Below are 23900 nucleotides of genomic sequence, written 5' to 3' on the forward strand. Positions count from 1 at the left end.
CACAGCTCACTCTTCCGCTTATTTCCTCTCACTATCGAAAAGGCTAGCAGAGAGTGATTGCGCGCGCGTGATATCTTGGTTGGCTCGTCATTGACGCTTGCTGGATCGGGATATGCGGGCGTAAAAAAACAAAAGTTATTATTTAATCGTCAGAAAGGGAAAGATGAGTTTCATTTCTTTATTGTTTGTGCTAATCATCGAAATAGAGCAAGAAAGATCCATCTTCCACACCGGACTGCAATCAATTCGCCTATAACAGCACGAGATTAAACTATCGTGATTTTCCTTCCGCCTACGTGCAGCTTTGACCTTTGAGGCGAAGGTCAGCTTTTTAAAAAACGAATCTCGTTATTGGTACTGATGCCAAGCGAAGAACTGGTTGAGGAAAGTACCGTACGTAATGAGATTAACGGTTCCCAAGGTTCTCTTGTGGTTCCCGATCAAACGCTTTATTTTTTTTGCAAAGTGAAACTCCTTATTTTTTTCCTCTATGGTATTTCACGATAGATACATTTTTAAAAACCGGAGGAAACAAGCTCTTTGGCATCAGATCAATATTTTTTTTCATCTCTTTTGGGCGAGATTCTTCTTCATCTTGTCTTCTATTTTGGATGCTTATTTTGTTTTAGTTTTCAATATTTTTTGCGCTCCTTTCCTCTATGATCCAAAATGAATATCTATTTGCAGAAGCATCTCTCCTTTTTCAACTTTAGCCATTCTCAGTCTTTTTTTTAAGCTGTCCATACTGCTTATGTTGATGTATGTATCGCCAACGGCCGACATATTCTTATCCTTGCTGACAAAAAAGCAAACAAGCAACGCCAAATAAAAGACAACGAAGAAAATAATAATACAAAAAAAAAAAAAAGAACTCAGTAACATATGGCGCCGAAGGATTGGGCGCAACTGTCAGGTTTGATCGATATGCGAGGCATAGACGAATCGAAAACTACACTCAGATTTTAAAAGGCACCTCGGTCTACTCAAGCGACAAAAACAAGTCATTCCACCGAGCTCATGCAAGGTTGTTGAAAGTTTGACAGCGGGAGCATTACGGGCTACCAGCTGGTCTGTTTGCAGACAACAACACACACACACGACCTCATTGCCTCTTCTTCGCATCGGCCCCATTATTAACATAGAGCACCGAAATACTCTCGCTTTTGGTGGCCAAAGGACCTGGCATCCACTCTACTAGCAACCTTAGAGTGAAACTTGGCCTAGCCTTGGATAGGTGTCGTAATCCACTCGATTGATTGCCAAGTTTTTTTTCTCTCTTTTGGACGTCACTGGACCATATTTGAAAAAGTTCGGCGTTGTGACACAGCTCTTATAGGCTAACTTTGCACGATAGGCAGAAGCGGAAGACCGTCATCGCTCACAGGCAAAACAAAAGGAAGAAAATGGTTAAATGAAGGATGAAGTCAAAGAAAGTGGATCGAATCATTAACGAGGAATTTTTGTAGTCTGGAAAAGTTGAGTGACAGCTCCCCCTTTTTTCCGGTTCTCTAGTCACGTTTCTCTTCCTTTGCATTTTCAATCCGGATGTCGGCGCCGCATGACAAAAATGCTGGGCATCGTCAATTCAACAAAAATGTGAAAGGTTGAGGCCAAAATGCGTCATTCAGCAATAGGGAATACTTTCAAAGTCGATCGACACCTACCCTATTCTCTTCAACTGAACGGGGCCGGCCGGGATACTACAATCATGCAGACTTGCTAATCAACATTCAGTTTGCAAAGAAAAAAGAGGAACTTCAATTTTGGTTATCTAATTGGATTTCCTTTGACTTTTCCGGTGTTTTCTTGTGTACCTTTCATGATTGTACCTTCTTCACTTGTGCGATTGTAGTAATCCAATCTTTGCGTCTCATCAAATTAGCTGAAAAAATTTCCTAGGAAGCACTAAGCTAGCATGTCGCATTAATTATACCTACGAACAATTCTCACGGTATAGGTGGGGTTGCAACGGCGTGCTGGCGAGCCACTACGACGTTACAACCGCAACGAAACGCGATTCTTATTGTTTCCGCAGTAATTGTGCCCTGAAACCAAGCGTTTAGCACATTACCACTAATGAAGCCACGACAGTTTTTGGCACGATTCTGCCGCCTTCAAAAGTGGAAACAATCATCACCTAAAAGCCAAAACAAACAAAAATTTTAAACAGCAATTTAAGCGATACGAAAAGAAATGTTTTCTAAAATATTAAAATAACCTAAGATTCTCATTGTATTGTCTTGATTTGTTTGCTGTACAAAATTCCGTTTTTGGATCTAAAAAAGGATCTAATAATGCAACACAACGACGATGGACGATACTCCCAAAAACTAGAGAAATTCCAGCAAAGTAACGATGAAAGCAAACTTTGACTGGTCGGTGCTGGATTTTCCATTAGAAGAGCATTCAACGTTGACGTTGGCACGTGAACATAGGCTCTGGCAAGGGACATGTCAGCACCTGGTGCAGCGTTGTTGTTAGGCAAGATGTTTGTGTTTAGGCTGACGATGGTCCTTCGGATTTCTTGGCCGCCTTCTCTTCCTCTTTTTTCTTATTCCATCCTTTCAGCCCTTCAGGAAGAGATGTGTCTTCATCCAACGAACCCGTGCCCTCAACAAACTGCTCATACGTCGACTTTTCTGGGAACGGTCTAGGGCCGAGTAAATCGATCATGTCTTCTCTGTTGAGAATTTCTTGTTTCAATAGACGCTCAGCAACCTAGCGAATCGGGATAGAAGATATTTAAATAATTGTGTTGTTAGAACGGAATAATGCAACGAATCATTCCTTAGATTCAACTAGCTGACTGGGCGAAATGCTATTAAATGTATCGGAAAAAAAGAGTTACCTTCAAAACTTTCTCCTTGTGTAACGATAAGAGATCGTGGGTGCTCTTGTACGCTCGATCAATCAAGACACGTACTTCGCTGTCAATCATTTGTGCGGTTTCTTCGGAATAAGGTTTCTCCAATACTTGCTCTCCTGGTTGTGGCATATCAAAGCTGACATTGCCGACCTTTGCGTTCATACCGTAGTGAACAACTTGGGCGTAAGCGCTTTGTGTTACTTTCTTCAAATCATCCTGTGCACCAGTCGTGATGCGACCAAAGAATATCTGTTCAGACACTCGACCGCCCAGTGTCATGCACATGCGGTCAAAGAGCTGTTCCGCCGTGTACAAATATTGTTCTTTGGGCAAATACTGTGCGTAACCCAACCCTTTACCACGAGGGATGATGGAAACCTAGAGCAGATACGAGAAAGCATTGCGTCAACATTATTCGTGGTTTGCTCTTTCATTTGACTGTTAAATACCTTTAAGAGTGGATCGGCATGTTCAAGGAACCATCCGGCTACAGCGTGTCCAGCCTCATGATAGGCAACTGTTTTCTTTTCTTCCGGCTGAAGTACGTTGCTTTTTTTTTCCATACCAGCAACGACACGCTCGATGGCTTGCTCAAAATGACGTAGTTCAATAAATTCGTTTAGATCGCGCGCGGCAATCAATGCGGCTTCGTTACAGACATTTGCAATGTCGGCACCTGTGAATCCCGGAGTCAAAGCCGCCATCTTACGAGCCAGATCGTCCTTATTGATGTTGCTCTTTAGTGGACCCAAATGGACTTTGAAAATTGAGGCTCGACCTATCACAACGACGAAAAGATGAACAAATAATCATGGACATTCAGTTTCGAATGCATCAAACCTTTAATGTCTGGGGCTGGGACATAAATTTGACGATCAAATCTCCCCGGGCGCAGTAAAGCATTGTCCAGAATGTCCAAACGGTTGGTAGCCGCCAAAACAACGACATTGGTTGTCGTATTGAAGCCTAAAGAATTTCCATGGTTAATTTCAATGGATCTTCACTACACTGAGAAACGAGTAAATACCATCCATTTCAACCAGTAGTTGATTAAGCGTATTTTCTTGCTCTGAATGACCTCCAAAGTTACGACCTCCTCTTTTACGGCCAACTGCATCAATTTCATCAATAAAGAGAATGCAAGGAGCATGTTTACGCGCCATGGCAAACATATCTCTGACCTAGGAATTGTTTTGCGCAAAAATACAATAAACTGTAATAAAAAGGACCATAAGGCACGTCTTACTCTTGATGGTCCGACACCAACGAACATTTCTAAAAACTCAGATCCTGATACTGTGATAAACGGAACATTTGCTTCGCCGGCCGTCGCTTTCGCCAGTAGCGTTTTACCAGTTCCCGGAGGACCTAAGGACAATTGGGCGTTTTTTTCCTTCCTTGCCGAAACAAAGTTGAAATAACTGTAATTTTACCAGTAAGGATTGCTCCTTTCGGGATTTTGGCCCCTAGATCCAGATACTGCTGGGGATTTTTCAGAAAATTCACAAATTCCATAATTTCGATCTTGGCTTCTTCGCAACCGGCAACATCCCTGTAATGAAAATAATATTCTGCTTATACACGTAAAAAATAAAAAAAAAAAAAAACTGTAATTTTTTTTAATTACTTAAACTGAATTTTGATGTCGGTGGGGTTGATAAGTTTGGCAGTCGATTCCATCACACCTCCAAATAGGCCACCGCCACGGCCTTTACCACGACCGGCTGCTCCGCCCATCATTTCACTCGAACGTTTAAGCATGAAAATCAAAAACCCTGCACAGGGATTTAAGTTGCAAACAAATTTATCAGTTGCATTACACAGGTTGTTTTACCTATAATGAGCAACGTTGGTATTAAATCCTTCACGGTACTGCCGTCCATTTCACTCTTGTAAATAACTGGTACGAAATTTTGGGGTTCTATATTCAACTCAATTTGGGCATTCTCCAAATTTCTTTCAAATGAATCCACGCTTCCAATGTTGAACCACAGAGTACTCTACGAAGATTTTGTTTAATATTGACAAAGTTTGAGTTAAGTCGTATTTTTTAAATTGCTATTATGCAAAACGCTAAAATTACTCCATCGGCTACATTATTTCCTGATGGTAGTCGAACTCGAACCCATTTTTTATTGACAACTTCTAATTTTTCCACCATTCCTTTAGAGAGATAGCTATAAGAAAACGAAAAATATTAATAGGTAGCCATTTCGGCGAATTTGTTTTAACATCGAATCTTAAATATTGATCCTAAGAGGTATTAGCACATAACGCTGGCCTATCAAGCATTTTAAAGATCGGGGTGAGACTGAAATAATTTCCTACTCCACCACCGACAATGTCTCACGTGCCAGCGCTCATATTACATAGGATGCAAAGAATAAATTACCTATTGATAAATTCTTTCCATGTGATTTCCCTACTATTTAATTCAAGGAAAGTGAGGGCACCCAGTACACACACTGTGCCGATTGCGGCATAGATCATATATCTTTCCTTGCCCCCTTCACCACCCGGTCGACCATCTCTGCAAAAATGAAATATGATAAAACATGATTATCCTGCTTTTTAAAAAACATTGCTACAGTAAGCAAATGGGATCTCAAGTTATACTAAGCTGCACTATGCATTTAGAAAATTTATTTTTTTTGCTACCAAACCACTACGGCACAGAAAGCATATCCACATGTGGCGTACATGGCATCCAGTGAATAGTGGAAGGCATATTTACTTTCCCCCTGATTCAAATTTAAAGTCATACTTCAAAGAAAATCTTTTTTCTGGTTCAGGCCCTCTGCTGAAAGGGCCATCCTTCAATGGACCTTTTGTTGCTTCCCTTGGTGTTTCTTTTGGATTTTCTTTTGGGCTTTCTTTTGGAGCCTCTTTGGGAGTCTCTTTTGAAGCATTTTTGGGTGTGTTTCCTGGTTTGAAATATTTTTCAAAACCTTTTGGAGGATTTTCACTAAAACGAAGATGCCATTCCTGGAGAATGCTTCGTAGCTTGCTATGTGAAGGTGAGTTCCCATTCAGAAGGTGAAGATTGCGTTCAATCTAAAGAATAAATTGATACGATTACATCATCTTCTTCGCCAAGACTAATAGAAATGCATACAATTGTCCGGCTAAGTTGTCGTCTGGTGAAACAATTTTGGACCAATAGCTCTAAATTTCGAAAAGCACTCGCTTGACGATAGGCCATTTTATCGCACTATTTTATTTCTGAATTTCACAACTAAACTAATGCGAAAGTCAATTTTATTTGTCAGACTTCCTGATTAAACGTCCTTTCTTCAAAAGGATTGAAGACCACTTCTTTCAGTAATTTCTAGCAGACGAACATATGTGTTGAAGTTACGTAAATTTGTTGCGGAAAAAACATTGGTTTGCGCGGAACGTTACATCATTTTACTTTCTTTTACTCCTTTACTTTGACTCCATGAAACTGGCAAATAGTTATTAGTCAAAAATTATATTGCGTGAGATGAAAAGTTGTTTTAATCTTAGGAAGGTGACAAGCAGTTGCACTTGAATTCAGATTCAAAATGAGAAAAAAGTTGGTAAAAACCACCACCAGAGGTCCAATGAAGAAAACCGGTGCGTCTAAAAGCGACAACTAAGCACCAAGCGCCTTTTGGTTTAAAAACTTGACTGCTAGTGTTTGTGTCTAATGCTTTTCAGCGTCAACACAGTCAGATTTTATTTTCATATTTTGCCATTTTAGTTTAATTTCGTGCTTTTAAACAGTGCAGAGCATGTAGTTTCTTTTATTTTGAACCTGGAGCACACCATGAGTCGACGGAAAAGCAGTATTTTACTACCCTTCAACACCACGGCGAGCAAAGCCGGCAATCAGACCGAAAATGCTTCTCATGTTCGAAGTAGAAAGACTCCTGCAAAAAGAAGAAGAACCCAAGTTGAAGTGTTGGAAACACGCTCGGATGAAAATAACCTTGAAGTGTATGATGGTAAACAAAACTTGTCACACCCATTAACTTACCTTTTAATCTATCATAATATCTTGCAGACCTGAAACAAAAAATGTGGAGCATTTATCGTGTTGCTGACTTAAACAACTTCAACTACCAAAAGCCAGGCACATTTCCAAGATATGGACGTATTTTATCTCGACATCTAGTTCACTCCTTCACTCAGCCTGTCACGTTACAGGCAACATTTTTGGAAAAACCTGATTTTAAAGGCTTTGAAGGTGAAAACCCACCAGTTCATATTAAAGTTGAAGACATACAGTTAAATACCCCTCGGCTTGTATATGAAGGTGAAGTTCTCTAACTTCTCCATGTTCCAATCAATACCTACTGACCATAGTATTTTCTCTGCAGGCATCCTTTTTTCAGCTCATGCAGCTGTAGACTCAAAAGTTGAAGGAGCTGCTTATTTACCAGTTCTCTTGGCAAGAGGGCCCATACCTGTTCGAAACAAGGTTCACGAATGTCTAACCGCAGTTTTTTCTTCCGCCATTCACGAAGTTTCATTTCCTCCTGAAGAAATGCAGTGGATGATTGCAGCTTGGTCAGGCTTTCTAAATGAGTCCCAAAAAAATAAAGAAGTGAACTTTCTATATGGCCTTCCGGCAAAGCCAGACACAATCCAATGTCAGTATTCTGTGAATTTCATCAAAGACCTTTGGAGATGGTTAGTCATTTATGTTCTGTACCTTTCGTCGACAATTTTAATTTCCAAGCTTATCTTATCACAGCATCCATGACCAAGACAGCCTAGTTGTAGAACTGAATGAAGTCAAGAAATTCCATGATGTCCTGGTGAGGCATACGTATCAAACGCTCGGTCTCAACTTGGCCGCCGTTCCATTGGTCATATACAGAACACCTGACTTTGAAATACATGCCACTGGAAAAGTAAAAACTATAAATAGGTTGCATTTTGTGTGGTTATGTTGTATCAACCCGCTTTTATGCCTCTAGGTTAAAGTGAGAACTGTCGAATTCGTCCCGAGGATTTTACACTTTATCGCAGACTTGTGTGAAACCCGAAATAGAATGGATTTAAACGAGTCATAACCAGAAAAATGTTCATGAACCCCTTAACCACTGCCGGTGAGATCTTTTTCTTTTCCGAAAGATTCATTGAACGACAAACAGTTAAATGGCTTTCTCTTGGACTTAATTTCCTTCCCATTTTGGTCATACCACAATCCATCTGGGGAGAAAGTGATCATTGTTTTACCCTCATAGTGGATAACATATTGTATTTCTGCTCCAATAGCCAAGTGCAGCATTTCTACTTCTCCGTAAAAGAATTTTATGTTTGTACAAATGATAAAAATTCATTAAAAGAGGAAAAAGCTCTAGAGCTGAAACCCACTGCGGACCCGGGTAGGAACTCGGGATCTCGTACACAGATGGGGTCTCTATCTAAGTTATGAATTGCCGTTTTAACCATTACAAAGCTCCTACTAGACAACCGCTTTTATCTTTCTCACCTCGTTCTCACATTTTTTTTCCTTTTTTAGTAGAAAGCATTTTAATGTGTATTTATCGAGTTTTTGTAATGTTGGAAATACATTTTTAATTACAGAGGTTATCGGGCTGGTAGGCGCATAGGTTGTTGAAATACGTCCAAATAAGCAAGGTTCTCGGTCGGTCATTGAAATCAAGAGTGGAGAGGAATCAAAATTCGCCAGTCTGTCGTTCATTATACATTCGGCTTATCCGTTTTCGTAACATAAAGACAGATATACGGTATCAGCGCAAGGAGATCCTATTTGTTAGGGGACGCCAACGATTCGATTCGTCTACGTTTCTTTTAACGAGGAAGTCGGGGACTGATAGAAAACCCGAAACGGCATTGTAAACGGCATTGCTAGTAAAGGAAAGAAATGGTTTATTAACGCAAGAATCCAAAAGTCACCCCTCCCATGCTAGTTTTCCTTGTTTCGGTTGCACCGATTGTCGCAAGCGAACGAAGGATTGCAGTGTTTACCTAATTTTTGAATTGTACTGCGTGAAGAAACAGATACGGAACGCCTTAGCCATAATTTACAGTGCTTCTACCTCGTGTGGCGTCTGTAATTGTTGGTCGGAGAAATAAGGGCGACGCGTAAAGCTCCACCGACACGGCACTGAATGAAGAGACAGGCGCCGTGGGACGTATCTCTTTGATATGTATAGCAAAGATGGTGATAGTTGGCCCGTTTATTTTCATCCGAAACGAATGAAGAGTAGCGCCAAAGAAATCTATTTTTAGACGCACTAGGCGCAAGAAAGCTGACGAGGCCTCTCCCCATTCTTTTAGTTGGTGTGTGTTGGCGACTGGAAGCTAATGGCTAGCGACATCTTGTCTCCCACTAATGAAGATTGTTCGCTGAAAAATTTTTTAGAAGGCCAGCAAGAATTCTCCTTATTTTCCAGTTTTGTTGTCACTTACTTCTAGAAAAGCCTTGCAATAAAAAAGAACGTTTCCCCCCCGTTCGTGTAGTCAACAATGAGAGGAGGTAAACAACCACAAAAATACCTGACGGAATCACAAACTAAACACGTCGTGCATTGATAATTTTATTTGTTCTAATTTATCAGCATAGCTGTGTGTTGTATGTGCCGAGTTTTCGTTTGGAGGATTTCGAACCAGGTCAAAATATTCAATTTTCACTTTCTTTTTTGTCCTTTGCTGGTGGAGCTGTTTTGGCAGAAGCTTGCCGGACAAACGGGCGTTGTTGTGCAGAGGTGAAGTCATCCCACCCGATTTAGAATAGATAGGAAGTAAGAGGAACGCGAACGAATTCAATTGGCGTAGAACTAATGAAAGCTTTTCTCATTTAGAGGAGGTATGTGTGGCATGCAAGCATTACCAAATTATAATTTAATATTTATGCAAGACGTCTTAAGCGTAGAACGATAAACTTCTACTATCTTGATTGAAAAGCTTAAGCTACTTAAATGGCCCAGACGGAGGATCCTACGTTCCTCTCTTATCTGTACTTTGTGGTTGATAAAGCTGCACCAAAATTGTATTTGGTTTACTGGTTATCGTGCATTCCACGGCACGAGGGGCTGCACTTTAAGCTCATGACAGTGAACACATTTTAAATAATTGCATAAAATAACGTAATTGCTTTGGATACATGGCAATCGAGAAAGAGAAGTTAGTAACCATGGCAGCAAAAAGGCGGAAACATAAGGGCATTATCATCCGTGGGAATAGATGTGCCGTTTCTAGTTCCTTGACCGCCCCACAACGATACATGAAACCGTCTGTAGGCGATGTATTAACATGGAAGAGCATGCAGTTTACCATACGACCGGTACTGTGGCACGAAAATAAGTCGACGAAGAGTTGAAATTGGCAAGCAGAAGCATTTCCCGAGAAAATGCCTGGCCAGAGTCGAACGATACGGTTGGACAGGCTGCTTCGTCGCGACGTCTCTGCAGTCCAAATATCCAGCGAGAAAAGAAGGGTACAAGAAAACGTCAAGGTGATTAAACGACGTCTGCTGCTGTGTGGGCCACATGTATAACGAGAATTGAGGTAGCACTCCTCCACTAGTACAAAAATGGAGAAATATTCAAAGAATTAAAAAAACGAAAATAATAAACGAATAGACAAAAAATAAACAAAGAACAAAACAAAAAACAAAAAAACGAAAAAAAAACATGGCTGGCATTAGATTTCAAACTAAAATGGGTTGGGGGTATTCTGCGCCTTGCCTAACATGAGGCGGCGGTAGTAAGTGCCGAGATTGTCCGTCGTCTGAATTTGGCGTGGCAACGATGTACAACTCGATCGTTGCAGACGGGGAGAAGCAGGAGGAAGCCAGTCGAGGCCCGGTTTGCAGCCGTCGATCTTGTTCTCACCGGTGAAAAAAACGAATATCTGGTTAAAGCGATTCTCTCTTCACAGTCGCCTAGTAAGGCCTCACACAATCCATCTTGTTACACATTTTTTTCTTTAAGCAAAGCGTTTGTTTGGTTGTTTGTTAACGAATACTGACGCCAAACTTTTCGTTGCAAAAAAGGGGAGACACCAACAACTCTCAAGTCTCAGCATCATCATCCAAACGGAGTGAGGGCCCAACGTCGTGTGATTTGGAAATAGCTCAATCTTTCGAGAGGCATCCAGCCCTTTATTGAAGACGAAAAAAGTTACTGTTCTGTTTCGAGCAAGATGGTCGAAATGACGACCATGATGAACAACGGCGACTATATGGAGCAAGAGGAAGAATGGGAGAGAGAGGGATTACTCGATCCGGCTTGGGAGAAACAACAACGAAAGGTAAAGAACAAACAAAACAAAGCGTTCAAATATTCTATTGTAGTTTTCTTGACAATAGCTTTACATTAGAATAATAGCAAATGGCTGTGTTTTTTTGTTTGTATCAATGACACTGCGACCGTTCGTCCTATAGTGTGTTTACGATCATGAAACCGCCAGCTTTTTTTTCCCCCAGATTTTTTCACAGACATATAAATGTTTGCCTGGTTGCATTCCCTCCAGTTGTGGCAATGTGACCAGAAGTTATTTGTCCGTTAGGTTAAAAAAGGGAGGAAATAAAAAACAAAACAAGGGGAAAATGGTGGTGGAGTCTTTTTAGAGCTTCATTTACGGGGATAGACAACACACGGTAGGAAAAACAAAATACAACGGTAGGAACCAACTCAATATGATCGTGCAACATTTCCCAGCATATAATACCTCCGTGCCGGGCTATGGAACAAAAATAGATGTTTGTTTTTCCACCGACACACTCTCCCCGCATACTCGGCTTGCCATTTGGACGCAATGGTGCAACGGTCGTCATTTCCTGCTATCCAAGTCTGGCAAATTCCAACTTCCTATGAATTTTGTCAACACTTCCGATACAGTTTGACCCAGTTCATTTAAGAAGATAAACAATTTACAAAAAAAGAGGGGGAAGGGAATATTTTTGAAAAAAAAAAACAACAAAAAACATGTGAGCGTTTTCACCTGATTCAACAAGGATGTTTTTCGTTTCGTAGGCGTTCTTCTTGCAAGTTCCGGTGTTTGTTCATTCCCGACAAACACCTACAGATTTTTGTTCCTTTTTTTTTTTTTTTAGATATTCAATTAAATAATACAAAAATTCCGGGTCGTGCATCATTGAAGCGGTTTCGTGTTACACAGAATTTTAACCGTCCGAAAGCAGACAGTTTAAAAGGCCAACCCGCACCCCTTTTTTTTTCCCTCCCCACCCCCAATCCCTCCTCCCGACGCCTTTGAAATCAGAAAAGAACCGGTGCCCAAAGAAGGGGCTAGAGCCGCCGTTTTCCGGAGCGCCTGCTCTCTCTCTCTCTCTCTCTCTCTCAAGAAAATCCCGCTCTTGGCGCGCGCGCTCTCTCACGGACAGTGTGTTTAAACTTAGCCCAGATTTAGCTCAGGTTGCTGACACTTCTTTTGCTCCCTGTGCTTTTTACTTACTCCCGATTTACTTTCGGCCGCTCCCGAACGATGAATGTCATAACATTTCGCGACGCTTTTTTCTAGACCTTGAATACTTAATTTCCTTCTTTGCAAGTGGCAGTTTTCACCCACATTCTTTAATCGATTTCTTGTATTCATTGCTTAACCGGATCGAACAGTACCACTGTGGTTTTTTTCAAGGGCTAGACAGAGCAAAAAAAAAAGGAATGTGGTGATTGATTTGTTCTCTTATTGATATATAAACAGATGTTTTATTTATTTTGTATGTCACAAAACACTTCCTGGATCGGCCGCTTTCCTCCATATGTCGCTTTATTGACCAATAGGGGGCAGTTTTTCTTCCTCGTTTTTTTATGAAACCTGTCCTAGTTATAAAGAAGCTTTTAACATGCTCATCACGTCGATAGCAATTTCCCATTCTTTCGCCATAGCCTCTCTAGCGAAAAGACAATGACGAATAAATGAAAAATGTAAAAAAAAAAAATACCGGTTGAAAGAGGTAGTATTTTTTCATGGTGGTCGACCTCATTGCCGAGAACCAGTTGGTGACACTCAGTTTGGGATGGTTTGCCGGAATCAAGGCTAGTAGTAGTAGAATAATTTTTGATTGCGTAGATTGGGGGGGTGGGGGTGATTCACATCCGTCGGACTGTGACGAACAGAAAATCGTTCCACTGATGTGAGTCCTTCCATGATTACGTCTCAAATACTTGTTGCCTTGGCCTTAACACGTGCATCCCTCCCCACATATGTTGAATTTAAAAGACGGTTTCGAATCGGGTCGTTACCTGGTGGCCACACGGTCGCTATCCAATTTGAAGAATAAAAAAAAAATTATGGTTATATAGTTTATGGAATTATTTTTTGACAAACGTTTTCGCCAATAGCCGTATAATAGGATAATAACATGAGAATGGGGGTCAGACAAAGGCGTATATGACGTCACCGCTGGACGATGCGGCAAACTGGCGAAAGATTTGTCGTGAAAATGGTGTTCCGGTTTCGGACCCCACGAATACTATTCTTAGAAATGGCTCTCCGTTCTCCTCCATATACTCGTAACAACAAGAAGAAAAAGATTTTATTTTTTTTTTTTTTTAAGAAGGAGCCCTTCTTTTTATGCTTTTGCGCACAGGTCGGGGAGTGGACTGAGAAAATTTTCGGGACTACACGAAAATAGCTTCTTCCTCTACACAGAGCAGACGTGGTGCGGGAGCGGTAACTCTATTTTCGAACGAGACTCGTTTTCCTCATCAAGTAGCGCGTACTCTGTTGTACTTATTTATCTTTTCCAAAACAACAAAAGAATACGTATCTGGCTGATGGAATCTCCATCATCTGTTAATGAGAAAAAGAAAGATATGGCCGTGTGCGGTTTCGATGAGCACAAAAGAAAACGAACAAAAAAAAACGTGTTGGGGTTTGTCTGGAAGGAATGAATGAATCTTGCTCTTAGATGAAGCCCCCAAGTATCGGGTTCTCAGATGCGGTTTCGACCGGAAAGATGATCACGAAAAGCAACGAATAAGAAAATTCATTTTCTGCGTGCGTATGTTTTTATCCATAACGAGGTTTGTATTTAAACAAGAAAGAGAAAACCAAATGTGTGCGTACACCGTCGGAATATAACAAATGGCGAGACTTTAGTGGCACAGAGTGCCTAAGGTAAAAGAGATTACGTCTTTGCTTAGCGCATTTAAATACGTTATACTTCAGAGATGGGACTGTGGTAGAAGACCGGCCAGATGGTAACTTCACGCTTTGTGTTTTTTAGAACCCGAGGCTCTCCCTCCTCTTTCGAAAAAGACAATCTTGTGTTGCTTTTTTTTTTCTTGATTGCTCTCCAACGGCCGTCACGTTTCGCCGGCGACTAAAAACAAAAAAAAAATATATTCTCTTGTTCTCGTTTTTTTTTTATTCTACGACGATCAACTCGTGAGACGTTTGTTTTGACAGGCCTCTTTTTTTTTTTTTTTAAATGTTCGTTGTGTTTTTGAATATTTTTTTTATATTATTATTTTGTTTACTTTTGTTTATAGTGTTTTCTAAACGACTGCACTTGTGTATACTGGAACAGTCTATAAGCGGAGACTCGTGAACGGACCATCACCCAAAATAAAAATATAAATAATGATTGGCTTTTTTTTTTTAAATTTTATTTTCAGACATTTACAGCTTGGTGCAATTCTCACCTTCGTAAAGCCGGCACTGGAATCGAAAACATCGAAGATGATTTCCGCAACGGTCTCAAGTTGATGCTCTTGCTGGAGGTGATCTCCGGTGAAACGTTGCCCAAACCCGACCGAGGCAAAATGCGTTTCCACAAGATCGCCAACGTCAACAAGGCGCTGGATTTCATCGCCAGCAAAGGCGTCAAGCTCGTTTCCATCGGAGCTGAAGGTACGTTTTGCTTATCCGTAAATATCACACAGACATCTCATATGTTTAATTTTTATTTAACAGAAATCGTTGACGGCAACACCAAGATGACTTTGGGCATGATTTGGACCATCATTTTGCGTTTCGCCATCCAAGACATTTCCGTCGAGGAGATGACGGCCAAAGAGGGCCTCTTGCTTTGGTGCCAGCGCAAGACGGCGCCCTACAAGAACGTCAACGTCCAAAACTTCCACCTTAGGTATTCGTTCATCATAACGAGCTTTTTTTTTTTTAAAAACACAACTATACCGTGAATTGGCTACGGACCGTACGAAACGGCGTTTGGTCTAACGAGTTTTTGTTCAATGAACCGTTATGTTTCAAGACATAACGTTTCCGCTCTTTTCCCTTTCTTTTTTTATTTTCGGTTGTTGTCGGAAATGATGCAGCTTCAAGGATGGCCTTGCCTTCTGTGCCTTGATTCACCGCCACCGTCCCGATCTAATACCCAACTATAACCAGCTGTCCAAGGTACGCCCTTGTCAATTCTAATTGCCCCCCCCCCCCCCCCCCCCTTTTTTTATTTGGTGGTATTTCTAGCTATTTTTAGTCTCGTCAGTGACGACATTTTTTTCTTTTTATTAGGATAATCCTTTGGAAAATCTTAACTTGGCTTTTGATGTGGCTGAGAAGTATCTGGACATCCCCCGCATGTTGGACCCTGAAGGTAAAAAAAGATAAAACTCTAAAAATCGTGGAACCGTTTGAAAATTGATGCAATAACGACCAGTAAAAAAAAAAAAAAAAAAAATAAGGTGTTTGGAATTATCGTTGAAGTTATGAATTTTTCTGGTACTGAGAGATTAGGATATCAACGAAACGCAATGTTTGCGCACATAGTTTTTTTTTCCTTATCTTTAAAAAGTATATATACGAAAACATAAGTCTCTCGAATGAAAAAAACAGATATGATCAACACCCCCAAGCCGGATGAGCGTGCAATCATGACGTACGTTTCGTGCTACTACCACGCCTTCCAGGGTGCCCAGCAGGTTAGAACCTGGAACAAAAAAAAAAAAAATGCTACCTCAGATCGTGGCATGAAAAACACCCCCTTTTTTTTTTTTGGGCTGACATAAATAGACGCAAACGTATGTGGAGAAAGAGAGACGAGCTTTTAAGAAAAATTCAATTAACATTTCTCTCTCTTTCACACTATTGGATCCAATCGGGCCTTATAAAGAGAGCTTTGACTGGAACTAAAAGCAGTTGTCTTGAATTAACATCAGCATGACATGTAACGACAGTTCGAACTAAAACAATTGATAACCATTTTTTACGTACTTTTATTTCCCATTTTGTGCGTATGCAAACGTTTAGCTGAGATGATGGATTACGAAAGGTGACTATACTAATCAGAATGCTTTATCGTTTTTTCTCTCCTTTCTATGTATTCACTGTTGATGCCTGGTGCGCATGCCCGTTCGTCCCGCAAAACATTTAATACCAAACTGACCCAACTACCATCTTTACCCGTTTAAAAACAAACCCAAATCTCAAAAAAACAAAACAAAAAAAAATTGGGATGTTAATTTTAAACAAATGACAAATCTAGACCTGTGCAATTCCGCAATGCCTGACGAGCGTGCCATCATGACCTACGTGTCTTCTTATTATCATTGCTTTGCCGGCAAAATTAAGGTAAATTTGGCTCTCCATTCCCGACTGACCGTAACCGATGTCCATATTTTTATATTTTATTTTTGAACACACAACAAAATTATCGGCGCATTTTGTTTAGAAGAAAAACATGTTAAAGAACAAAAGTCCTTGATGTGGACACGACAATTTTTCAGTTTGAGGAATTTTCGGCCAGATGATACCGTTAAAAAGTGCATGGGTTATATCTATTGTTTGCTTTTGCGTTGTTCACGTCGGTTCCGTGCGAGCGACTGTGCATGACATGTGCCGTCTTCTTTTTTATTTTTTTCCCCTTCGTGTCTAGAAAGAGTGTGCGTCACCGAGACCTTCCTCGCGCACGGTCTCGTTAACGGAATAACGATGTCACTTTATACTCTTATTATTTGACAGGCGGAAACCGCAGCTAATCGCATCTGCAAAGTGCTCAAGGTTAACCAGGAGAATGAGCGCCTCATGGAAGAATATGAGCGTCTGGCCAGCGACGTAAGTTTAGATTATATTTCTATCAGTGGGGCGAAAATGAATTCATTTAAATTATTGTTTGTAGCTTCTGGAATGGATCAAACGAACTCTGCCGTGGCTCGAGTCCCGTCAAACGGACAATTCGTTGGCCGGCGTGCAGAAGAAATTGGACGAGTACCGACAATACCGCCGCAAGCACAAGCCTCCCCGTGTTGAACAGAAGGCCAAGTTGGAGACCAACTTCAACACGCTGCAGACCAAGTTGCGTTTGTCCAATCGACCTGCTTACATGCCCACCGAAGGCAAAATGGTTTCGGTAAGTACACACTCACGAATGTGACGCCTTTGCGGTACTCTGTGCCATGGAACTTTACACCTTTTTAAATTGAAACTCTATTTTAACAGTTAGTTTTTTTTGTGTGTGTGTGTGTTTAGGATATCGCCAATGCTTGGAAAGGTTTGGAAGGATGCGAGAAATCATTTGAGGAGTGGCTCCTCTCTGAAATGATGAGGTAAAAACACCTAACCGCTTGACTCTCTTATGACGTACGTGCCCTCCAGCTAACTAACTTTCTCGCGGACAAAGTGCGCTGGCCTAGCACCGTCACAGTCACGTGCGGCTCAATTGTCAGAAGTTCTCGAATTTGCCAATTATCTTTTTCTTTTGTGGCTACAAAAAATTCAAATTTTTTTTTTTTCGTTTTTTCAGACTGGAACGTTTGGACCATTTGGCCCAGAAGTTCAAGCACAAATCCGATATCCATCAGGGATGGACTCAAGGCAAGGAAGAGATGCTTTCCTCTCAGGTATAACATTCACATTGAATTGATTTATGTTACGTTACAAGTCCATTCTTTTCGTTTTCATTTGTTACAGGATTTCCGCTCGTGCCGCTTGCCGGAACTGAAGGCTCTGAAGAAGAAGCACGAAGCCTTCGAAAGCGACTTGGCTGCTCACCAGGATCGCGTCGAGCAAATTGCTGCCATCGCGCAAGAGCTCAAGTATTTTCAATCCCCCTCGATGGTCCATTAATTTTCGTTAAAAAACGTTTGTTTTTTTATTGTTTGTTTCAGTGCGCTGGATTATCACGACACGGCCACGGTTAACGCCCGCTGTCAGCTTATTTGCGACCAGTGGGATCGGTTAGGATCGCTGACCCAGTCGCGTCGCCAAGCTTTGGAGGAGGCCGAACGAGTGCTCGAAAAGATTGATCAACTTCATTTGGAGTTTGCCAAGAGGGCCGCGGTAAACAAAGAAAGAATCATCCTTATTTTAAGGCTTCTTCTTTGTCAAAGCTTATCGTATGTCTTTTTTTGTTTGATTTTAAAACAATGTTCGCGATGGTAGCCTTTCAACAACTGGTTGGATGGAGCACGCGAGGATTTGGTGGATATGTTCATCGTTCACACGATGGAAGAAATCCAGGGCTTGCTCGATGCCCATGAACAGTTCAAAGCCACTCTTGGTGAGGCCGACAAAGAATACCAATCAATTGTTGGTTTGGTTCAACAAGTTGAATCGATTGCCAAGCAGCACAGCATCCCCGGCGGCTTGGATAACCCGTACACCAGTCTTACGGCCAAGGTAAAATGGCCTTCTAGCAAAATATATATTTTTTTAAAATCTCCTCATTAAAAATGAACTGACAATTCGGTATATCGATAACAAATTCTAATGTCTTTGTTAAAACATGAAATTATTGTTTTATTACCAACGCTTGAAATGACGCTTTTTAAACTGGGTCAATTGATTTGAACATTTTGTGTGTGTGTGTGTGTGTGCGACCCAAACTAACTAATTTTCTTGAAACAAATATTCTCTTATTTTGTTTGCTGCAAATCCCCGTTATTTAAAAAAAAGGATGAATCATCACCCAAGGTAAAAAAAAAAAAAAAAAAAAAAGTGTTTTGCTTGTTGGTGTAGGGCCTATGGGTGGCTATTTGTGCATCTCTTAGTTCTTCTGCTTCCTTATAATTTTCCCCCTTTTAGTTATTTTATTCCTTATATTTCGATTTTGTTCTCATTTTAATCTTTATTTTGCGGTGTGCGTTTATAGGACATTACTTCCAAGTGGGCGGAAGTCCGTCAGTTGGTTCCGCAAAGGGACGGTACTCTGCAACAAGAGTTGCGTAAACAGCAAAACAACGAGCTTATGCGTCGCCAATTTGCCGAAAAGGCTAACTCTGTCGGACCATGGATCGAGCGTCAAATGGACGCCGTGGCCTCTATCGCTATGGGAATGCAGGTCTGTCGTTCATCATTTGAAAGACTTCGCCTTTGATCTTAACTGATTTTATGTTTTTCTAGGGCTCTTTGGAGGATCAGTTGGTGCGTTTGAAGGAATACGAGCAGAATGTCTACGCCTACAAGTCGCACATGGAAGAGTTGGAGAAGCTCAACCAGGGCATCCAAGAATCGATGGTCTTCGAAAACCGTTACACGCAATACACGATGGAGACGCTGCGAGTTGGCTGGGAGCAGTTGCTCACCTCCATCAACCGCAACATCAACGAAGTTGAAAACCAGATTTTGACGCGCGATTCTAAAGGTATCAAAGTCTAAACGTTGCACTCTGCGCCTTTTTATCGGCCGGAAACGCCAACTTTTGACCAGCTCATCACCCAAAATGTGTGTATTTAAAAAAAAAAAACATTTTTAGTCCATAAATTTAATGGATTGTCGCAGAAATTGCTGACTCGTGTGGGCGGATGTTTACCTCGAGACAAGCAAAAGATCGTTGAACCCTTGCATAATCTTTTTTAAATACGCGGGCGTTGTAGAATACGATGTTTCTTCGTTCCAGTTTGTTCTGACCCGAGTCCTTTTCAATGTTTTCGCTTTAAGGTATCACGCAGGAGCAGTTGAACGAATTCCGAAGCTCGTTTAACCACTTTGACAAGAACCGCGTCGGTCACCTGAAGCCCGATGAGTACAAGTCATGTCTGGTCAGCTTGGGATATTCCCTGGGCAAGGACAAGCAGGGCGAGATTGACTTCCAACGCATCATGGCCATCGTTGATCCCAATAACAGCGGCTACGTTCTTTTCGACGCTTTCCTCGATTTTATGACCCGAGAGTCCACCGACTCGGACACGGCCGAACAGGTTTCCAACCTCAAAATTTCATTTTCCTCCTTTTCGTGATTGACCGCCATTTTTTTTTTGCAACAGGTGATTGATTCGTTCCGCATTTTGGCTGGTGACAAACCTTTCATTTTGCCGGATGAGTTGCGTCGTGAATTGCCACCCGACCAGGCCGAATACTGCATCCAGCGCATGCAGCCGTACAAGGGCACGGACGGTTCACCTGGAGCGTTGGACTACATGTCCTTCTCCACAGCGCTTTACGGCGAATCTGATCTGTAAAAAGAAGAAAAAAAGAAGAAGAAATTAAAAAAAAAGAAAGAAGGAAAAAGAGAAAACGAATTTAGAAGCCACCGGAACGAGAAAAAACGAAACAACGAGGCAAACTTTGTTTAGCAATCGGAATATCAACAACGCAGCCGCCACCACCACTCTTGTGTTACCATAATTATACCTACCAACTACGTCATAGGGTCCTCTCGGGAAAAAGACTTTTTTTTCATTGTTCAGCCTACGAGACTAAAAACAAAAAACATTCAGAAGGAACCAATCGCCGACCGGTTTAGCGTGTGGAGACAACGAGCGACAGAGAGAAATACGAGGGCGATGCATATATTTAAAAAAAATGAAAAGAAGAGAAAAAAGAACTCACTGCCTTTGTTTTTTTTTTTAACTTTATTTTTTTTTTTTTTTTTTTTACTGCTAACATATCTTTCGTCGACTGGCTCTGAGTCTTAAAAACCATTTATTCTATAATTTTTTTTTTTCTTTTGTTATTTTCCTTCTTATTTCCCTCTTTTCTGTTGACTCTCCCTCGCCGGAACTCCCTCCTTCTTCTTCAACCCCCCACCAATGCACACACACACACGTACCGTGTCCTAATTGACTTAACCTTCACTTTAGGTTCCTTCTTTTTTCCCCCTGCTCTGTCTCCTCGTGTGTGTGTGTGCTGTGTTTGCGTGCGGTTAAAACGTAGGCCAGTTTCTTTTTTAGAAGAGAATAAGGGCGTGAGCGCGTCCAGGGCAAAAGTCTAGTCGTTGCTAAGGAGAGAAACATACACACACACACACATTTAAGAAAAACATGCAAAATCAAATATTTAAAAAAAAAAAAGGGAAACATTTTACTTAAAGGAGATGCAAAAAAGTGGCCAAACTGTTTATCACACACACACACCGAAATCTTTTTGTTCTTCTTCAATCGGGTGGGGGAGTAACATCGTGACAATTGTATTAGAACTTGTCTTGACGTTACGAGGGAAAAACGTCACTTGTGGCTTTTTTTTTCATTTTTATACACAAATTCATTTACCTTTTTTTGTCGTCTTTTTGTTCGTCTAGTTCTAACCCCTGACGCTGCTGATTTACCTTTCAAACAAACAAAAAAAAAAAAAGAAATAAATCTTTTGTCCTTTGTCCTCTTTCTCCTAACCCCCGAAAATATTTAGCCATGTCTTGTTATTTCTATTTTTTTTTTTTTTTCGGGGAGTTGCCGCGCTTTAAACCTGATGATTCTTTTGAGACTCGTCACCTCAACGTGACCCTCCTGTGTGATTTTTTTTTTCAGAAAGAATTAAAAAGAAAATAATAATTGAGATAACATTAACGCAGATCGGTATTTGCAGTTAATACAATGGCGGGTCGTTCCCACTCTCTTTTTCTCTCTTCTGATATATTATAGTCTTCTAATAATATCTAATGATATATCCTACTAAAAAAGAAAAAGCGCTATTTTTTCCCCCCCTCCACCTCTCTGCTTTCAATAGTTTCGCTGTCGTGGACAAAGCTGAAACCTGGATTAATTTAAATAAATACATACGCTGCTTTCCTTGTTCAAATACTTTCATGACCTCCGCATCCTCCCGCTCCTTCCATTTTTTCTTCAATTTTTATTAAATCTATATATTTTTTTTTTTTAATTTTTGATTTTCGTGCAAACATGGCCAGGTGTTCACATGGAGAGAAACGAGAAGAAATATAAAAAAGAAAAAAAAATTCGTGTTCCACGTTCTCTATATATATCAACGCATTAAAACAAATTAAAAAACAAAAATTTATTTCAATTCAAAAATGGAATGGTGAAATAAAACGGTTTTTACTCTACATCCTTGGCCGCAGCGCAGTCAGAGTTCATCAACGTCTTCATTGACCGTTCCACGGCTTCCACCAAACTAGGGAAATTGGGATCCATTAGGCAGCTGCGGACGAGGTCCGGTACCAGTTCAAGGGAATTACCAATATCCGCATAATCTAACGCGTCAAAGAAGTTCAGTTTTTGAGTTAGCTAGAAATCAATAATCGATGAATGCAAATTACCTGAAGGCCATTTAGAATGTTGAGGATCTAAAACGGCTGCGGCCAATTGTTGGAGCGAGATGGCGCATGTAGGTTCATGATGGTCGTCGTTTTGACCTTGTCGATCGGCGTCGTGTAAAGTAAAAAAACGGGACAGGTGACAAGCGCAGGCGTCAGCCACAGCCGTTGATTCTTCCTGGTCGTTGGCTAGAAACCGAATACGAAATTTGCGGCTAGTTTCCTGGTGCGTGACCGAATTCAATGATCATTTATTAAAAACAAGCAAAAGCGAGGAAAAAAAACAAACAAACAAAAGGGCTGGGAAATTTGACAACCCGAGACTCACCTTGGTATTGGAAATGAAAAACAGCATGTTAGGTCCACGTCTTAATAAATGGAATGCAAATTTTTCAGAAATATTTAAAAGTGATCAAATGATTGGAAAAGTTGGTTACTTAATTGCCCTCCACGTTCCTTGGGCTTCCGTCAAGTTGATGCACTCGAGCAACATATCATCGTGGACAATTTGAATGTAATGGCGCTGTAATGAATACCAAAGAATCAAATATGGTTGCATTGAAAATTTAAAAAACAAAAACAAGTTATGGTTATTAAAAGAATTTAAAAAAAGGCTATAGGAAGATCACCATAAAATCTCACTTGAGTAATTTGAATCCACATGTCGTGGGGGTCTCCAGCCGTTCTCTCGTGCCACGTTCCAGCGCCCGGCTTTTTGCTGATGATCAAGTTAGCATATTTGGACAAGGGCCATCTCGCCAACGTGTTGTTGTTGTTGTTGTTGTTGCAAACAGGACTGGGCAGGGGCGAAACGGCACCAGATGGATTATTTTCGGATGCTGCTGCTGACGATGATGTACTTGCCGTCACAACTTGTGGTTTTGCTTTGCTTCTCAGTAGCCTGGCTGCCTGGCTCGCCATTTTAAGTTTACGAACGACGATTGGAACTTGATGAAAAAAAAAGGAAAAAACGAGGGGTTAAAAACAAAACAAAAGATTTTTTGTTACCAGATACCCACTCACGAACGACCACTCACAGCCAACTCTTTGAATGGCGGGTTGTGGTGAACCCAAATAACACGAGCGTGAAGAAATGTGTCTTAACGATGCAGACGATCTTCTCATTTTCGCCGCCATGTTGTGTATTATTAATTCTTTTACCGGATTTGAAACAAAAACTTCGCCTGCGATTGGCGACATAATAATAAAAAAAGGGGAAACAAATGCCGCATTTTTAATTATAGCTCTGAGAAATAAAACAAGCCTCATGATTTCAATGTCATTTGAAAGGTATTGATGGCAGTTAGCCAACCGTTTCGAGACACTCCTCGAATCAACAGCAATAGAGGTTTCAAGTCTCAAACCAAGGCCGACTAATGCTTATGTAACTGTCGGCATCTTTAATTCAACGGATTTATCACGTAGTAAATCACTTCTACAAGTTGTTCTCGAGTATGTGGAAGAGGACCAGAGAGAGGGACCGACAAATGGCCTCGCGATTGAAAAGAAAAAAAAACCGGCATTAGGGTGAAATACGATCCTCCTTTAAGTTGCCAGAACTACTCGCTAGATGTCGTTGAAAATTGGAAGAGGGTAAACGGACGAGAAGAAGAAAAAAAGCCCCTTCAGTTTCATTCATAAAAAAGAAGAGGGAAGAAATGAAAATGGGAGGAGCTACAG

The 23900-nt window shown here is 40.9% G+C and overlaps 4 protein-coding genes across 7 annotated transcripts; 2 read left to right on the top strand and 2 right to left on the bottom strand.

Annotated features, from left to right (window-relative positions):
* Window positions 1-2214: 2214 nt before the first annotated feature.
* On the bottom strand, window positions 2215-6166 carry LOC130685230 (AFG3-like protein 2). The gene is made up of 13 exons (XM_057508490.2): window positions 5982-6166; window positions 5631-5920; window positions 5259-5396; window positions 4950-5043; window positions 4701-4866; window positions 4494-4641; window positions 4300-4418; window positions 4113-4234; window positions 3894-4047; window positions 3707-3832; window positions 3316-3644; window positions 2849-3244; window positions 2215-2718 (listed from the first exon to the last, which is right to left on the bottom strand). The coding sequence occupies exons 1-13, from the start codon at window positions 6066-6068 to the stop codon at window positions 2497-2499; spliced, it is 2391 nt and encodes a 796-aa protein (XP_057364473.1). The 5' UTR covers window positions 6069-6166; the 3' UTR covers window positions 2215-2496.
* Window positions 6167-6410: 244 nt separating this feature from the next.
* Window positions 6411-8350, top strand: LOC130685265 (centromere protein L-like). Its single transcript, XM_057508539.2, has 6 exons — window positions 6411-6548; window positions 6614-6834; window positions 6894-7145; window positions 7210-7522; window positions 7587-7746; window positions 7813-8350. The coding sequence occupies exons 2-6, from the start codon at window positions 6657-6659 to the stop codon at window positions 7906-7908; spliced, it is 999 nt and encodes a 332-aa protein (XP_057364522.1). The 5' UTR covers window positions 6411-6548; window positions 6614-6656; the 3' UTR covers window positions 7909-8350.
* Window positions 8351-10995: 2645 nt separating this feature from the next.
* On the top strand, window positions 10996-20193 carry LOC130685223 (alpha-actinin, sarcomeric). Of its 4 annotated transcripts, none has more exons than XM_057508479.2 (18): window positions 10996-11116; window positions 14449-14683; window positions 14747-14921; window positions 15112-15193; window positions 15308-15389; window positions 15629-15714; window positions 16754-16846; window positions 16911-17141; window positions 17261-17337; window positions 17535-17631; window positions 17702-17826; window positions 17899-18070; window positions 18173-18409; window positions 18686-18703; window positions 18882-19070; window positions 19133-19373; window positions 19670-19929; window positions 19996-20193. In XM_057508479.2, the coding sequence occupies exons 1-18, from the start codon at window positions 11009-11011 to the stop codon at window positions 20188-20190; spliced, it is 2703 nt and encodes a 900-aa protein (XP_057364462.1). In that variant the 5' UTR covers window positions 10996-11008; the 3' UTR covers window positions 20191-20193. The 4 variants fall into 4 exon arrangements, with proteins under 4 accessions (XP_057364462.1, XP_059350410.1, XP_057364463.1 ...); XM_059494427.1 differs by lacking the exon at window positions 15629-15714 and adding an exon at window positions 16278-16363; XM_057508480.2 differs by lacking the exon at window positions 18686-18703.
* Window positions 20194-22002: 1809 nt separating this feature from the next.
* Window positions 22003-23741, bottom strand: LOC130685206 (uncharacterized). Its single transcript, XM_059494796.1, has 5 exons — window positions 22863-23741; window positions 22658-22743; window positions 22549-22588; window positions 22224-22443; window positions 22003-22157 (listed from the first exon to the last, which is right to left on the bottom strand). The coding sequence occupies exons 1-5, from the start codon at window positions 23139-23141 to the stop codon at window positions 22003-22005; spliced, it is 780 nt and encodes a 259-aa protein (XP_059350779.1). The 5' UTR covers window positions 23142-23741.
* Window positions 23742-23900: the final 159 nt, after the last annotated feature.

The sequence above is a fragment of the Daphnia carinata genome, chromosome 3 (assembly GCF_022539665.2).
Source record: "Daphnia carinata strain CSIRO-1 chromosome 3, CSIRO_AGI_Dcar_HiC_V3, whole genome shotgun sequence".
Lineage (NCBI taxonomy): Eukaryota > Metazoa > Arthropoda > Branchiopoda > Diplostraca > Daphniidae > Daphnia > Daphnia carinata.

Coding starts and splice junctions, on each gene's coding strand:
- LOC130685230 (XM_057508490.2), bottom strand. CDS start 6,068: ATGGCCTATCGTCAAGCGAGTGCTTTTCGAAATTTAGAGCTATTGGTC. Junction 5,397..5,630: donor GAAAAAAGATTTTCTTTGAA/GTATGACTTTAA, acceptor TCATTTTTGCAG/AGATGGTCGACCGGGTGGTG. Junction 4,048..4,112: donor TTGGTGTCGGACCATCAAGA/GTAAGACGTGCC, acceptor AACAATTCCTAG/GTCAGAGATATGTTTGCCAT.
- LOC130685265 (XM_057508539.2), top strand. CDS start 6,657: ATGAGTCGACGGAAAAGCAGTATTTTACTACCCTTCAACACCACGGCG. Junction 7,523..7,586: donor ATCAAAGACCTTTGGAGATG/GTTAGTCATTTA, acceptor ATCTTATCACAG/CATCCATGACCAAGACAGCC. Junction 7,747..7,812: donor AAATACATGCCACTGGAAAA/GTAAAAACTATA, acceptor TTATGCCTCTAG/GTTAAAGTGAGAACTGTCGA.
- LOC130685223 (XM_057508479.2), top strand. CDS start 11,009: ATGGTCGAAATGACGACCATGATGAACAACGGCGACTATATGGAGCAA. Junction 14,922..15,111: donor GTCCAAAACTTCCACCTTAG/GTATTCGTTCAT, acceptor GAAATGATGCAG/CTTCAAGGATGGCCTTGCCT. Junction 15,194..15,307: donor ACTATAACCAGCTGTCCAAG/GTACGCCCTTGT, acceptor TCTTTTTATTAG/GATAATCCTTTGGAAAATCT.
- LOC130685206 (XM_059494796.1), bottom strand. CDS start 23,141: ATGGCGAGCCAGGCAGCCAGGCTACTGAGAAGCAAAGCAAAACCACAA. Junction 22,744..22,862: donor TGTGGATTCAAATTACTCAA/GTGAGATTTTAT, acceptor TATTCATTACAG/CGCCATTACATTCAAATTGT. Junction 22,444..22,548: donor TTTTCATTTCCAATACCAAG/GTGAGTCTCGGG, acceptor GTCACGCACCAG/GAAACTAGCCGCAAATTTCG.